We start from the raw sequence: 17,868 nt of genomic DNA on the forward strand, positions 1-17,868 counted from the left end.
GAAACATTAGAGCCACAAGAATGAACTCAACTGAGGAAGAATGACAATTTGAATATGTTGTTGAAGCATTTCCTGGCAAAATAAATCACAATAACACTTGCAAACATGCAAAGAAAAATGTCCTTTTTAGTAGAGGTATGTTATGGTTTTATCAGTTTTTTATCAAGACAAATATTGCAAGCACAAACAATGGAAAGAATCTGAAAAACAGCATAATATGCCCTAGGAAGCCGAGGCGAGATTTAAACGCATTCCGATAAACCTATTCACATCACAGAGGAATGTTTTGTTTGTCCTATTTGTTGTTTTTTTTTCCTTTATTCTGCCAAATAAACTCACCAAGGTCCTTTTGCATAATTACTATTGTTTCCATAATTTGTATTGTTTTTCTTTTTTTCTATTGCTTGTAATTTGTTTCTATGTTCATTTTTTTATTACTGACTGTTTACTGGAATACAGTTGTGGCCAAAGATATTGGCACCCTTGGAAATTATGAGCAAAAATCTAACCTTTAATTGAAGTAAAACAATTAAAACAGAGGAAATATCTCCCAACCTCCCTTTGCCAAGATAACAGCTCTGAGTCTTCTCATTTAATGCCTAATGAGGTTGGAGAACACCTGGCAAGTGATCTGAGACCATTCCTCCATACAGAATCTCTCCAGATCCTGCAAATTCAGAGGTCTATGTTGGTGGACTCTCCTCTTTAGTTCACCTCACACATTGTCTATGGGGATCAGGTCAGGGGGCTGGGATGGCCATGGCAGAACCTTGATTTTGTGGTCAGTGAACCATTTTTTGTGTTGATTTTGATCATTGTCCTGCTGGAAGATCCAACCAGGGCCCATTGTAAGCTTTCTGGAAGAGGCAGCCAGGTTTAGATTTTTCATCTGTTGATATTTGATCGAGTCCGTGATGTCATGAATCCGAACAAGATGTCCAGAGACTAACAGCCCCACATTTAACCATGGGCATTGAGTATATCTACATCTCTGTGTGCGCTAAACATATCTCTGGTTTTTGGTGCCAAAAAGCTCTTTTTTTGTTTCATCTGACCATAGAACCATGTCACATTTGAAGTTCTAGTAGTGTGTGGCAAACTGAAGACGCTTGAGTTTGTTGTTGGATGATAGCAGAACCTTCCCAAATAACTCTGTGATGTCTGATATTTTATTTTGAGACTTTCTGACCCCAAGACCCAACAAATTTCTGCAATTCTCCAGCTGTGATCCTTGGAGATTATTTGGCCACTTGAACCATCATTTCTAGGGGTGCCAATAATTGTGGCCAACGTGTTTTGGAGAAAATATTTATTTAATGATGAGATATCCACTCTTTACATTTTTTTTTTAAATGAAAGATCAAAAGGATAAACAATGCAGATTTGTTTTCATAGCCTTCTCTATTTACCAAGGGCGCCAATATTTTTGGTCACCACTGTAGTTACTTAAAAAAACTTGAAGCTATGTTTACATATGGGTGTTTCTTCAACTTCGGCCACTTTTAGCCCTGTGCACTTCTAGAAAGTTAAGTCTTCTTCAAACATCACTTGTCTCATATTTAATCTCATTCATGCTCTTCACTGACACTTTTGTCAGCTTGGTTGACAAGCTTTTTTTCTCTCCCCTTTTTCGCCCCAATTCCAAATGCACTATAAGTCCTCGTGGTGGCATAGTGACTCGCCTCAATCCGGGAGGTGGAGGACGAATCTCAGTTGCCTCTGCGTCTGAGATGGTCAACCTGCGCATCTTATCGCGTGGCTTGTAGAGAGCGTAACCGTGGAGACATAGCATGTGCGGAGGTTTCACGCAAACTCACCATGCGCCCCACCAAGAGCGAACCACATTATAGTGACCACGAGGAGGTTACCCCATGGGACTCTACCCTCCCTAGCAACCGGGCCAATTTGGTTGCTTAGGAGACCTGGCTGGAGTCACTCAGCACACCCTGGATTCGCAACTCCAGTGGTGGTAGTAAGCGCCTTTACATGCTGAGCTACCCAGGCACCAAGACAACTAACGTTTGAAAAACCTTTATTAGGGGGAAAATGTATGCAGTGGAAAGTCATTTTTTTTTTAATTAATACAAATTATTTTTATACCAAAAATATTGAAATTATTTGTTAATTTCACTCTTTGTTTATAACTGATTCTTGAGAGAGGGGACAAAACATGTCCTACATACAAAAGTTATCTTTAAGTTAAAAATCAAGAAATTCATAATAATAACAATAATGAAAAAGTAAAATCTAAAAGGAAATGTGTAGTTTGTTTAATGTAGTTTTAAATCATTTAATTTGAATTGTTTAAAAATGCTCTATACTCAGATGCACGTGTAACTTAACCTGTCCTCAGCAAGAGGTCACAATGTTACACTGCCAAATAAAGTGTTTAAAGATGCAAATAATTCATAAATATAAAATGAAACAATGCAAGTAAACTTCAAATAATATGGCTATAATACTGCCTTTACAAGTTGTGTCCTCACATTGCACCAACTCCATTAGATTTGTTTATAATCCTGAATAAATCAGACTACTGCTGTGTCTAGTTTCGAAGGCTGCATGCTAGCACCCTTTAACAAGCACTGGACGGCTGCATTCGGAGAGTCCTACTCTTCTGAAATGAGACAGCCTTGATGATGCATGCAGCCGACAAGTGCAAACTCCAGAGGATACAGCCTTCGAAATGAGACACAGCTAATGTCATGGTCAGCTATAACTCTAAGGACCTCTTTCCCACTTCCTGCTCATGGTGGATGCAACAGTAGGACACGTGGTCTGGTAAGCTTGAATTTGTTTCATATTTTAAACAATGTTTGAGTCTCTGCAGTCACAGCTTCAAAGTGTCAAATCAGTCTTCCCATTGTGGTAATGTTTTGTTAAAATTGTGTGAGGAATTTTAGCATTTTAGTTTAGGTTATACAGGCAGCTTTAACGGAGGAAAAAACTAAATGTCTCCAGTGTTCAACGCATGGTTAAGATGGAAATATATTCAATTTTGTCAACTCAGAATTTTCAGAATAGAGTGAAAACAGAAAATAAATTTAGAATGTGTTTTATTACTTAACTCCTTTACTGAACACCATTACTAGATAGACATTTAAAGACTTTACACTCTAGTTAGATAGATCAAATAAAAATAGTATGCTTTTTACTGTGTCTGACGTAGTTGACACAAATTACATTAAAATGTAAGTTATGATGTGAATAAATATCATGTAAATTGTGTTAAATTTTTAGTGTGACAACGAGGAGGGCGTGGCCAGGCCATGATCGAGCTGATCAGTGGGAGAGCGAGATAAAGGGTGGCCGGAGACGTCGGTTCGAGAGAGAGAGACGCACGAGGCCGCATTGCAGGCGTTTCTGTTCGTTTTAAGTTCATTTATATCGTTAAAGTTTACTGTTCAGCCGGTTCCCGCCGCCTCCTTGCCCGTTCTTATACTGTTACAGTAATATTTAACGTTTTAAATAACGTTTTGTGTTCATTAGCATAATAGTTTTCGCTGTGTTATAGAAATTGGGACGCTCTTGGTGTGAATAGGCCTGTTGTCTGTGATTCGTTTCGCATCATTGTTTTATTCTTGGTGGACTTTAATGCGGTCCAGAATCCATGAATCAGAACGCCTGGGATACATTTGTTGCCATGACGACAAAACCACTTACTGTCTTTGTCGTCATGTGATTATGTCAGCATGACAGCACATGACTCAAGCACACAAAGAGTGCAAAAGAGCAGGGTGCTTAAAATCGACTGATTCCACTAATTAATCCGTTTTTGGCTATAAAGTTGATTAATACTTAGAGGTTCCATGGAAACAAGAACCACATTTAACCTCACATGTATTATCTGCTATTTTATTTGCAACTTAAGATTCAATTTGTAGTAAAAAAGAAGCATCGTGGTCAACTAATATTTCCTGGGCCATATCTAAAGCTCACTTGAATTTGTTCGAGATCATTAGACGTGACGTTATTGTGCTTTGGCTAAAACCAGCTTCCTTAAAAGTTGCCTTCAAACTAAAATACGTCTATTAAGTCATTGATTGACAAGACAGCTACTTTTGATTTTGGACACAGCCTTGAAATAAGAATGTGTTCAGTTAACAGGAAAACACAATCAGAAACAGTATGTGACGCGTGAATGATGGCGTGATGGCTGAGTATGACATGTATGCATGCGAAATCTGTCGCTCTTAAACGAAGATAATCCCCTTTGAATAGATTTGTGACGCTTGTGCCATCGCATAAAATGCAATACTTAAAAAATAAGAGCTTCTAACCTATGAAGAATCCAATGAATTCATGTATTGTGCTTTCTAGTCAAAATAAAACAGAACTTTTGCTTTGCAATCACAAAATATCTTCGGTGGTGAAGAAATCCGAGACATTGATGCTTAATGTCTAACCTGAAGAAAATTCCAGTTTGAGAGATTGCCGCCAAATGTCCATAATCACTTCAATGAGTATTTTAACCAAAAATGTTGTAATCATTCACTCACCCTCATTTCTTCTGTAAAGTACAAAAGGACACATTTTAAAGAATTCTAAAGCTACTCTTATTACAGTGCAAAAGTGAAAAACAACTCAATATTCCTCTGTTCTTCATGCAAATTTCTTGCGTAGTTTCAGAACTTGGAATATAGTGCACATGGAATAATGTAATAGTGTTTCTATGGTGTGGTTAAAAATATGCCTTTTATTATTTTCTTGTCCTTTTTAGAGCTTAACTGCTGACCATCCACTTTCATTCTATGAAAAATGAGCACCGTAAACGTTTTTCAAAACTTCTCGCTTTGTGTTCCAAGAAAGTCATACAGGTTTGGATCAAAATGAGGGTGAGTACATGATGACAAAATTAAAAATTTCCAGTGTACTATTCCTTCCTATACAAGTTCCACCACAGAGCTTATTATAATTTATCAAGGCTGACCTGCTTCACTCTGGGTCTTCCCGGCGAAAACTTCCTCTTGGAGATGGCCGGCTTGCCCATGCCAATTTTTGGAGTAAGTGGTATGAAGATGGATGAAGGCACATTGCTGATGGCTTCTCCTGGAACAGCATGGACTTGGACCTGTCGCTGGGACGTCCCATAACCAGTTGAGGGCAAACCCTCAGGCTGCCTGCATGGGGATCGCTTTATCGACGTCCGCTCCTCCACCAGCGAGCTCAGCTTGGCCAAACTTCGCTCATCAGCATCGATAGTAACGTCCAATTCCTCTAAGTGGCCACAGGAAAACATGTGCTGTTGCACCAAGACATCCATGTTCTCCTCCTTGACTGATACAGTCTTAGCAGCACTAATCTTAGGCTCTTCAGCAACTCCATGTGTCTTTGCAGAAGCTTCCTCTGTGCAGGAAACCTCCATGGGTTCCTCCTCAAGGGAAGCGGAGTCTGAAGTTGGCACTTTGGTGGGTAGTGGATTGGTGTTCTGCTCCTCTAGACAGGGCTTGCTGTTGTCTTCATGCTGCGGGATGGTTTCAGAAAGTTTAGCTGATGTCTCTGGAGGCGGTTGTGTTTCAGGAGATGTTATGAGCTGCTGGACTGTGGACATGTCGGTAGCTGAATCCAGTTTCTGCTCGTGTGGCACTGGATCCTCAGGACGTTTAGTCTCCTGAGGAGATGTGACTGCAAGTGCGAGAGGTAAATTAGTAAAAATAACAAGTTTCCAATGATTTACAAAGATACAAAAATGTTTTCAGCCCCAGGTCATACAGTAAACTGACCATGCATTTCAGTGTTTAATATACAGTATGCACAGCACAGTAAGCACATACATTGTTATGATTTTGTTTATAGAAAGTAGATATGCTCATAAGTCCCAATAATTCCCTAGTATGGCCAAACCAGGCACGATGCAATACACAGACAAGCCATAATAGCTAAAAGCATTTTTTTCCGTTTTTAGAGAAAGCTTTAAACATATATTTCAATATATGCGATTACTCTTTCATGTGACCTTAATTTAGTCTGAATATCATATTCATTTAGCAAAGGCTTTTATCCAAAGTGACTCGCAAATGAGCAAAAACAAGCAATTTATCATAAGTAAGCCATTAATAATATAAGCAGTAAAGGAAAGCTTCATTTCAACAATGGACCAGATTAGTACGCAGCTTGAGAACTTAACTTCTGCAGAAAGATAGAAATCTTTATTATGTTCATTTCTTTTATTTATAGTTATGTATTAGTTAGGTGATCGCACAATAGTTATTTTCAGCTGTGTTTTTAGTAGAGCTGTCAGTAGATTGACATTTTCAATCATGATTAATCTCATAATTTTTCAGTAAAATTTGACTGTATATACTTACTGTATGGTCATAATGTCATAATGCATTTATTTGTTCTTTGGAAAGAACAACACAATAGCACAAAACGATACAGTATGTAAAAAAAATACTTTATTAACATTTTCCAAACTCCACATTATAAAGACAAAAATGGACTAAAATAGCCAATTCGAGTGACATTAAACATTTGGGATGTTGACTGATTGAAAGAACTAATGTTCATTGAGATGCATGTTAAACGTTCATATCATACTAATCAGTCGGCAGGCTGGCTTTTCACTTTAGACATGGAACGCACATGATTTGTGTCAGGGCATCCAGCGATGCACTGAACTCCATATGAAAAGTGCAACGGTACAAAACTGAAATGATATGAGATTTGAACAGTTGGCTTGTTAAAAACTTGACATGCTTATGTGGTAAAATGCTGACTTACAAAAGACACATTAAGGACTTCAGAATTAGTTTTATAAGAGGTTCTCTTTTTAGACAAATGCACCTCAAATTGCCATAGGAAAGCTCCCAAATGGCCATGTCAAGCTGAATATTCAGCAAATCAACAAATTAGACACTCTTTTAAAAAATATCCCTCATTTGACAATGGCATAATCTGGGGATGTTGGGTTATGGTTAAAGTCAACATAAAATCAAAATAGGCCTTATTTACTTTCTTAATAAACGTTTCTGGTCGTATTGTGCACGATTCATCAGTCTTTGGATATTTGTATTTTTTCAAATGCAATAACTGAAACAACTTACATTCTCAGCTGATGTCACAAATCTCTTTAACTCCTCCCCTGCAACCATCTGGCTTCATTTCAGTTTATGTAGTGGCAACTTTTCACAATCCAACCAATTCTCAATGGATAAATTGAACTCCCGCCCTAGATTATTTTCTCATTGAATATCCATCATTTAGAAATATATGTCAGACTACACAAGTAAAATGGGCTGTGAACAGTATTTCCTTTTGAATCGAATGTTATGGGACTTTGTCTTTACCTGCAGTTTTTTCATTTTCTGTGCTGCAGTGTGTGGTCTTGCTTGACTCCGGCTCGGCTAAATTGCTACTGGTGTCAATCTCTAGAGGACAGAAAAGAAAAGACTTGAGTCAATACAGAGTCATGACTTAAGCAATACAAACTGCTCCAAGCGCTAGTGGAAATAATTACAGGATTGAAAAACAACTCAACGGGGAAGAAGAGTGCATCGGAAAGTGTGAACACATGCACATACGGCATGTTTACTGTTCAGAAAAACACGAAGCTCAAGAGATTACAATTGCTTTGAGCCCTGCACTAGTATGGACTGTAATCTAAACCTCTTATCTAGACTGTCTATTGTGATCATTTACAGTGGGGTCCAAAAGTCTGAAACCACTAATGAAAATGCATCCATTTTGCAATTTGCTAATTTAATAATATGTATTTAGAATTGAATACTATGAGCTGCCTCAGTACTGTAAGTTTCTGCAAAACCTAATGATCATGTTATCCCAGCATGATTTGAGAAGGGTTATAAAAGTGCATGTTGTGTGCTTCAATTGAAGCAAGCAAATCTGGCCATTTCTACAAATCAGTTAACATGTATATGTCACAAATTTGCTTAATTAGTGACCTAGAAATTCATTTTGCATCATAACATTTCTTGTATTAGGTTTTTTAAATCTTAAAAACTTTGTTTACTTCCAGTTGTGGAATCGATTTTAAATCCTAAATATTCAATGTGGTTCAGACTTTTGGACCCCTCTCTATACAGGTCGCACATTTGATTTGTCACCAACTAGACAATAACATGCTTTATAATACACTTTCTATCTATAGTATTGCTCCCTTCTGCTCAATATTTACAGTAGGTATGTCTACAACACCACATTTCCACAGAATTAAGCTTCTGACAACTTGATCCATTGATGCAGAGGGCCTTATCAAATAAATCTTCTCGTATCTCCTCCAGATAACCAGCCATAGTAAAAGCACTTAATCACAAAGGACTAAATGGATATCAGCGCACTGAGGCTGACATCAGCGGATCACTATCTGCAGTAATAAGAGGGAAGGGTTCTTTCTAATCAGAAGAGCACAGATAGATCATAATTCTGTTATCAGATCTAGACCTGTGACTGCTATAATAGGGGCAAGATACAGGCCTAAAATAAAGACTGTTCTTTTTAACTACAGGAAGGAAGCAATGCTTGCTACTTATAGGCTGTGATATTAGATGAAATCACTTCTGGGTAATAGACGACATTAAAAGGAAGACGTCCCGTTATATCCCCTATTCATTAACAGATATTTTGAGAATTTTAAATACATTAATTTTATTGTTGAACACTCTGTCAATCCAAAATGTTATTGAACCTCACACCTGAATGCTTAAAGGAAAAGTGAGTTTTGTCTTTCTCAGGGGAATATATAAGGGTGCACAACTAAATTACAAAAAGAATTTCTCCCAATTCAATTGTTTATTCTCAATTACTAAAGTGCAACAAATAAGTTACACATAATGACAATTAAATAAAATGTTTGGCCTTTCAAAAATATTCAGTGACCAAAATAGCCAACTTCTTTTCAATAACTGCCATGAGCCTTCCATCCATGGAGTCTGTCAGTTTCTTGATCTGTTCACGATCAACTGAAGCAGCAACCACAGCCTCCCAAATGCTGTTCAAAGAGGTGCATCATCTTTCCTCACTGTAAATCTCTTGTTTGAGAAGGGCCCTCAAGTTCTCAGTAGGATTAAAGTCAGGTGACGAAGGGGCCAAGTCATTAATTGGGCATCTTTGAGGCCCTTGCTTTCTAGCCAAGCAGTGGAGTACTTGGATGCATGTGATGGAGCATTGTCCTGCATAAAGATCATGGCCTTCTTGAACGCTGAGGGCTTCTTCCTGTACCACTGCTTGAAAAATGTATTTTCCAGAAACTGGCAGTAGGTTTGGGAGTTAAGCTTCAGTCCATCTTCAACTCGAAAAGGTCCATCCATAATGATAGCAGCTCACACACGTACCCCTCCTCCACTTTGCTGGCACCTGACTCGAAGTGGTGCCCTGTGTCCATTAGTGATCCAGCCATGGGTCCATCCATCTGGTCCATCAAGAGTCACTCTCATTTCATCTGTCCATAAAACCTTTGAAAAATATGTCTTCAGATATTTCTTTGCACAATCTTGATGCTTCAACTTGTAAATACATTTATTGGTGGTTTCAGCCTTCTTGACCGTGGCCATGTCCCTGAGCACTTCTGGACACTCCAGGTAGGTTGCAGTTCTGGAATATGGTAGCACTGGTGGATAATTGGTTCCTGGTAGCTTCACGTTTAATTAACCTTTTGCGGTTAATTTGCACATTTTCCAATTTTTTATTTTATTTTCTCTTTCTGTGGATTTTTATGCTTCAAAATGTTGGCACCCATTCACTAGCATTGTATGGACCTACAAAGCTGAGGTATTCTTCTAAAAACCTTAATTTGTGTATTGGTGGAGAGGAGAGTAGAGTCATGTAGCCAATTCAGGGATGGAGATTATTAGGGGTCCATGATAGATAAGGGCTATTGGGGGGAATTGAGCCTGGACACCGGGGTTATACCCCTACTCCTTACGAGAAGTGCCCTAGAATTTCTAATAACCACAGAGTCAGGACCTCGGTTTAACATCTCACCCGGTGCTTTTTTACAGTATAGTGTCCCCATCACTATAATGGGGCATTAGGACCCACACAGACCACAGGTTAAGCACCCCTTGCTGGCCTCCCTAATACCACTTCCAGCAGCAACCTTAGTTTTCCCCAGGAGGTCTCCCATCTAGGTACTGGCCAGGCTCAACCCTGCTTAGCTTTAGTGGTCAAACAGGCGAGAGCTGCAGGGTGACATGACTGCTTGGCTATATATATATATATAGAGGCAGCAGTCATGTCACCCTGCAGCTCTCGCCTGATAAGCTTTCTATCTAAATCAAGCAATTCTGTCATTTGGCGATTAAAAACAGCTATTTGGCTCCTTAATGTTTCAGTTTCAGGTCAGATTTTCAAGTACAGGGTGAGTTAGGGCCTGTTCTCATGTATTTTTGCATCATATAAGTGACAATACTAGCATTCACTGCCTCATGGAAATGTGAACCTACCCGGGGACAGCACGAGTCAGGTAATATTCAGATAATTAAAATGCTTTACATTCCTGTAGCACAAGTGTTAATCATTGATAAGGCCATACAAAAAGCAGCTTTAGAATACAATGTATTGTTTACTACCATATTATTGATCATAAGTCAATCATTGGCACACAGTTCACAGTAAGCCATTTCACAAGTGAATTTGTCAATCAGTTGGAGATTTATTATGACGGCTTGTTTAAGGGCCCGTCAATTTACACCAACGTCAGACGTCTTGGGTGTGTTGCGTCATAAACATAAAATGTTTAAGTCACTGTGTCAAGTTAAATATAGTTTAATACTCAGTCTTTAAACAAATCTTGAGATCCCTTAGATCGCATTTGCGCTCCTTCGAGTGTTTTGAACGCAAGAACGTAACGCATGTTTGTGTTGTTCTGCTTACTGAAATGTTTTCTTCAATGTATAAACTGCGCGTTGCTCATACAGCTGAAATTTAACTTACTGCCCTCTGGAGTAAACAGGTGGTACTACAAGCTTGCATTTCTCAGGAATCTTCCTTATTATGGTCCGTGGGCGTTGCGATTAATTGCGTTAATTCAGTGCGATTAATTTTACAAAAACTAACGCATAAAAAAAATTACGCAATTAATCGTTACAACGACAGCCCTAATATATTGTGCTATTTAGGCTCATAGGTCACTGTGCACTTCATTCCCTACTATTTTGTGTAGTTTTTTTATGCATATCCATAGCAATAAATGTCCTTACTTCTTGAGTCCTGACAAAGAACCGAATAACTGTTAGTGAACCCTCGCGGAAAACCGAATGGTACAAACGGTTCCGTACACATCCCTAACTTTTAAATCGATGTTCTCTCCTAAGTCCACAAGAGGGCACAACTAATTAATATAAAACAAACAGCACCATATTGTTTATGCAATGAATATACCTAGCTGTTAACAAAAGTGCATACCATTTTAAACTAAACTGCATAAAATTATCAAATCAAAAGATTTAGCTGGTTCATATTCTTCAAATCTTAATTAAAAAAAGTCAAACGAGAAAAGAAATGCTGTTGCACATTATACTAGTACCACAGTACTACTGTGGAACAAAAGCTTCAAAATACTGATGGAAATACAGTGTTTTCCAATTAACACGGTTGTTTATATGGTAGTAATATTCCGAGATAGTAACAGTATTCCAGTGAACTTGGTTGTGAAGCGGCATTTGCAGCTAAAGACTCAATAGAGCCCAGTGCTGCATTAGAGGATGTTCAAACAGGATGTTAATTGGAACAGAATGCAGGGAGTTGGGAAGTTCAGAATTATTCATATTTTGCTTATCAACTTTTAATAGGACTACATTTTGTATTAGCAGTTTTTGAATAGCCTGACATGATTAATATGAGATCATCCATCAATGTTCTCAACTTGTTGAGCTACTCGCAGTCTTTGGTCTCCAATCAGTCAGACATTTAAGATCTGAAGTCACCATGGTAACATCCAGTTCAAGGTCCCATCAAAACACTTAAACATAGTCTGACAAGTGCAAATTCTGCCTTACATGGCTCTCATTCATAATCCATTTTCAACTCTCATTTGCATTTACATAGGGGTTGACGCTATACTGTATGTATTGCATGCTCTGCATGTCAAGAGATATGAGTACAATACTTCTAGCTACATGTACCATAATGCAATGTAAAATGCAGAATGCAAACTGAGAGAATAGGTAAAAGTGAAAATGGGCTAGACTGGATCTAGAGCCAGTGGACACTCATCTACAGAGGTGAGTGAACAAGCTCAACTCTCTGGTGAGGGGTGTCATAAACAAGCTTATGTCAAATAAATGTGAAGGCCAACGTTCCTTTGGAAACTAGTTGCAGAAAAGGATTCATCTTTATTACTTTTTTGCATTGAATGTAAACACCTTTACTAGCAATAGAGGGGGTTAAGATTGATTCTGTGAATATATGTTTTGTTTTTCTGTGTTCATTTATGAGAATCAATAACAATTGTTAATCTGAACAAAACTGTAAAATTATCAAATTCATCAAGCAAATAAAAAAATATTGATAAAAAAAAGACACCAAATCCAAAAACTAAACCAATAAGGGTCTAAAACATACACATTTCCGTCATATATCAGTGCAGGAGCCACTCAATTTTGTTTACAGAAACCAGGGGCCTGGGTAGCTCAGCGAGTATTGACGGTGACTATCACCCCTGGAGTCGAAAGTTTGAATCCAGGGCATGCTGATTGACTCCAGCCAGGTCTTGTGAGCAACCAAATTGGCTCAGTTGCTAGAAAGGGTAGAGTCACATGGGGTAACCCCTCCTCATGGTCACTACAATGTGTGGTTCTCGCTATTTGTGGGGCACGTGATGAGTTGAGCGTGGATGCAGCAGAGAATGGCATGGGCCTCCACACGCGCTATGTCTCTGCGGTAATGCACTCAACAAGCCACGTGATAAGATGCGTGGATTGACTGTCTAAGACGCGGAGACAACTGAGATCCGTCCTCCGCCACCTGGATCGAGTTGAGTCACTACACCACCACGAGGACTTAAGAGCGCATTGGGAATTGGGCATTCCAAATTGGGGAGATAAAGGAAGAACAAAAAATAAATACAAATTTGACAGAAACCAAGCCACTGAAATCCTCTATAAGATGCAGACTAGGGCTAACTAGATTTGTTTGTCCATGTAAAGAGAGTAGTGATAGACCAATATATCTGCAAGACAAATAAATTGGCTGATATTTTCCCTTTTTTGAGATTATTGTAATGGCTGGTAACAGAGCCCACTCTCTAGTTAGCCAGTGAAAAACCTATATCGGTCGTCCACTCAAAAAGGTGTAAGCAAAGAAAGCAGCCAGTCTGTCCCTTCATAAAATACCAACAAAAAAATTAAAAGTAAAAAAAAAAAAAACACAAAACACACAAGACCCACAAAACTACCAATTTCAACTTTTCATACCAAATCAAGGGATAATTCTCCAACAGACAATCCAGTGCTAACCTTGCTACCCTTATCAATGCTCAATATATTCAGACTAAAACATTGGTCTTACCCGTTACCTTACCTTGTTTTTCAGCCTCTTCCAAATCTTCACTTGGCATCTCACTGACAGGCTGGAGTTGTTCTGCATCATGAACTTTGGCTGGTTTAGGATCATTTGACAGAACTGGCTGTGGATCTTCTTCAACCTCCACATGTGGCTGAATCTCCTCCTGAACTACTTCTACATCCGTGCGCACAGAGTTTGATTCAATGCCGGCATCTCTACAGATGGAACATAACTGATCATCTTTGGGCTGAACATGTGCATGACATTCAACTGAACGCTCACACTCTGGGTGGAACCACCTGGAAAGAAAGGAATGTCAATGATGCACCCTTTCATTACACTCCAAATTTTCAGCCTAATATTTTGATTTTGGATCCAAAACTTGGATCCAGGTATGGATGTGGATCCAGTTAACGGTATTGCTTAAATACCATTCTAAAACACAGATTTGGTATGTACCTTTTGCAGTGATGGCAAGAAAGCAGGTCTTTGTGGACATCAGGATCTACATCACTGGGACAAGAGCAGGAGAGGGAGGTGTCCTGTTGATCGACACAGTTTTGACATAACAGGATGTTGTGGTGCCACTGCTCGCTGCTCCGCACACCACACTGAACACACATTCGGCAGTTCTAAAAACAAAAGACTGTGATTAGCTACACTGAACAACCTTAAATAAGCTGTGACAGACTTTTCATTATACATCAGTATGCTCCAATCTGCCTCAAATCTGATTTGGTTCCTAGAGTGCTGATATTTAGCTTAACAGCACTGGAGATTTCATATAACAGCAGTGCTAATATTCAGAACAACAAAACTCTTGTGTGATATTGCTTAATTATGGCAAAAATAAAACATTTCACAGTTGCCCATACCTTACACCTCCAGCCATTGGTGGGTATAGAGTCCATAGCCGGCTGTAAGCAGAAGGTGTGATAGCCTTTATCACACATATCACACACTAGCATCTTAGTGTCCTCTCCAGGCTCTCTGCAAGACACAAGAACACAAATCAATCAATCCTTTATTCAACTAATTTCACTGGCATTTTAAAATGGAATAGGCCTACATTCCTGCACTGCCAACAGAAAGCTTTCTAAAGCATATAAATGAATAGATGCGTTTCAATTATGAGACATCTGCAGGTGACTGTATATGTCTTAAACAACTCAAATGATAGAATGTATAAGCTAATAAAAAATTAGCTAATAGGGACAACTATAAAGGATTAATCAGTAAAAAAGACAAATACAGAGTGTGGACAATAAAAGGCAAAGCTTGGCAGCAACTCACTTGCATGTCTGGCAGACTTTACACTCGGGGCACTGCCAGCCTGCCCTCTTTAGAGGCGTGACACTGATGTCCAGACACATGCCGTGGTAGTGCAGCCCACAGCTGGTGCAAAAGAACTGGTCCAGGAGATCGCCGGGGCTGTCACACAATACACAGTTCGCCTCCTCTTCAACTGAGAGAGAGATAGAGAGAGAATATCATCAGTGAGTATTGGCTTAAATGTGTTGCTGTTCCAGAAGCACAGACATTCTCTCTAAAATCTAATTTTGTGTTCCATGGGAAAAATAATATAACATGGGGTTGGAATGACATGAGGATAAGGATGACAAATGAACTATTCCTTTTAATAGATTTTATGAAACTCATTCAACCTTTTTAATTGTTTAAAATGAATTATTCCTATAAGTGTGTGTATGAGCAAAACACACACACGAGACAATAAAGAAGAGTTCCATCTTACATTTGCTGACAGCCAGCTCAATGTGCTGTGTGCACAGGACTGAGTGCCTCCTGAAGTCCTGAAAGGTACCAGCGGCCCCCGCACAGGGGTAATGGTATGAGCGGTCACATCCCTCCTCACAGCACTTGATGGATGCTCCAAGGCGCTTACAATATGCACAATGCTACAAAAGAAAAGCGATGCACAGTGTAAGTAACCAGCAATATTGACTCCAGTTTTGATGAAGAATGTAAAAAGGATGTAAAAAGAGAGATTATTAATTATTTTAATGCGGTCTGTAGTCCTGAAAGACATAATTGAAACCTTGCATGCATTAACTGCTCATGAAAAAAATCAATGTGTAATTGTTTGGCAACTGAACCAGAAAAGTCTATACAATAAGATGCAAGCTGACAGCGTAATGCCTGTGGTCAGACTAATAGCTAGTGAGCGCTTTGAGATAAACCACAATGATGACAGACTGACTGATCTGTAATTATTATACCACGCTAGTAATCTCCCACAGGACCACAGATGAGGAGACTGAAAGAGAGAGGCTAATACCATTTACACAATACTCTCATAACAGTCTCAACACACTCTTAGAATAATCTCACCATTCTTGTGGTATAATCTCATAATTCTCCCACCACTCTCTCAAAATGCTCTCACGATCCTCTCAACATATTCCTAAAATTCGGACCATGATCTCATTATAATCTCACCATACGCTGAAAATGCTCTCATGATTCTCTCATCATGTTATTAAAATATTGACTGTACTATCATTATAATCTCTCCATACTCTCAAAATATTCTCACAATGCTCACACCATAGTCTCATAATGCTCCCATTACACACTCAATGCTCTTATTATGCTCTCAATATACTCTATAGTGATATAGATCTCAATAAAGATCCAGCTCCATTCCTGCTTGGTGCCCAACTCCCACTGCTACATGTCACTGAGTGATAACAACTAACTGCAGCCTGTGCCAGCCAGATATCACTTCAGTCTACTGTGATGGACTTCACAGAGGATGAACTGATGCCAGCTCCAACCGTAAGACATGGGATACTTCATGTGCCACTGCCTGAACCTTGAATTTAGGATGGACCTCACCGAAATGACCTGCTAGTTGAACTCTGATACACCTCACTGATCTCTGCCTGCATCACCTTGGTCAAATAATGGACTACACTCTTAAAATGGAATACATAGACTATCAATTCATTTCCAACAAAACACCACATCATCCAAATAACAAAGAAGAATTGCATCTATGTGGACTTCTGCAGTTAATCCAGGATGGACTTCAAAGACATTAGTCATTAATTTTACAGTTTGTACAAATCTTGTTGTTTAAACATTGAAACTTAAAACTTACTAGGTTTACTATTTTAAACCATGACTTGCCCTACACGTAAAAAAATTATATTGGCATTATATTCATGCTGTTTAGCCAGATGGGAACTGGCCCCCACAGTGAGCCTGGTTTCTCCCAAGGTTATTTTTCCCAATTAACCAACATCTTATGGAGTTTTGTGTTCCTTGCCACAGTCGCCTTCGGCTTGCTCACTGGGGTTATAAATAAATACAATTATAATTTACTTTTTTTACAATCATATTTTTTATCAAACTGCAAAATGATGACTCTAATGGGGCTTTTCCACTGCACGGTACAGCTCAACTCGACTCTGCTCACTTTTTGAGGGTTTTCCAAAACGTTTCTAGATTTAAAGTTAGCAACAGCGATAACAGTATCATTTGTTCACGCGACTATCGAATTGTGAAAAATGAAATGGCTGTGTGCAAAACCATGCCGTGGTCAATAAACGAGGTGCAGATGGTCCACTCGTTAGAGAAGAGCAAAACGACAAAGTCTCTCAGGAAGTGTATCAGCTGTTGGCCTCACATGGCTACCTACCAGCAGTGTAGGGAAAAGTTAAAAAAAAAACTTAAAAGTGACTACAGAAACATCAAGTGGAACTGGTTCGACCAAATGGACACTATCTAAACCGGCGAACAACGGGAGGGAGAGTGCCCTGGACTGCCCTTGATCCACGATGGAGGATGGTATGTTTTGTTACGTTAACTCTATACTCTGCTTTAAAGATTCACTTTATTTAGTTGACCAGCTACTGGAAGCTTGCTTCTAAAACAACCAGGCCAATTTAACTTTTACACTTGTGTAAAATCACCACGCAACAACTGCTTTAAGCAGCACAATGAGCTAGTAGCTAATAGCTAGCGGTCATGTTATTGTTTTGGTCAGTTTATGTCATGTTTAAGATGATGTCACGGCAGTAGAGGTGGCGTTACTATGACGATCAGCCTATAATCCCACCTACGTTGAGGTGGCTCTAAACTACAGTGGAAATGCAAGCTCAGAAAAGTAAAGCAAGTAGAGTTGAGGAGAGTCGAACTGTAACGTGCAGTGGAAAATTGCCATAAAACAACCAAGCCAATTTAACTGTTACACTTGTGTAAAATCACCATGCAGCAACTGATTTAAGCAGCACAATGAGCTAGTAGCTAACAGCTAGTGGTCGTGTTATTGTTTATGGTCAGTAATGTTTGTGTCACGTTTAAGATGATGTCACGGCAGTAGTGGTGGCGCAACTATGAAGATCAAACTATAATCCCACCCAAGTTGAGGAGGAACTCAAC

General features: G+C 39.0%; 1 protein-coding gene across 1 annotated transcript in view; it reads right to left on the bottom strand.

Moving 5' to 3' along the window:
* LOC127645568 (histone-lysine N-methyltransferase 2C-like) overlaps window positions 1–17,868 on the bottom strand; it is a 122,403-nt gene that overhangs the window by 67,866 nt on the left and 36,669 nt on the right. Inside the window, exons 8-14 of the mRNA XM_052129228.1 lie at window positions 15,218–15,380; window positions 14,758–14,929; window positions 14,340–14,454; window positions 13,924–14,096; window positions 13,480–13,763; window positions 7,290–7,370; window positions 4,931–5,625 (exon numbers count right to left, since the gene is read on the bottom strand). Of these exons, the coding sequence (XP_051985188.1) occupies window positions 4,931–5,625; window positions 7,290–7,370; window positions 13,480–13,763; window positions 13,924–14,096; window positions 14,340–14,454; window positions 14,758–14,929; window positions 15,218–15,380 (1,683 nt within the window). The remainder of the gene's footprint in view (window positions 1–4,930; window positions 5,626–7,289; window positions 7,371–13,479; window positions 13,764–13,923; window positions 14,097–14,339; window positions 14,455–14,757; window positions 14,930–15,217; window positions 15,381–17,868) is intronic.

This window comes from Xyrauchen texanus, chromosome 6 (genome assembly GCF_025860055.1).
Source record: "Xyrauchen texanus isolate HMW12.3.18 chromosome 6, RBS_HiC_50CHRs, whole genome shotgun sequence".
Lineage (NCBI taxonomy): Eukaryota > Metazoa > Chordata > Actinopteri > Cypriniformes > Catostomidae > Xyrauchen > Xyrauchen texanus.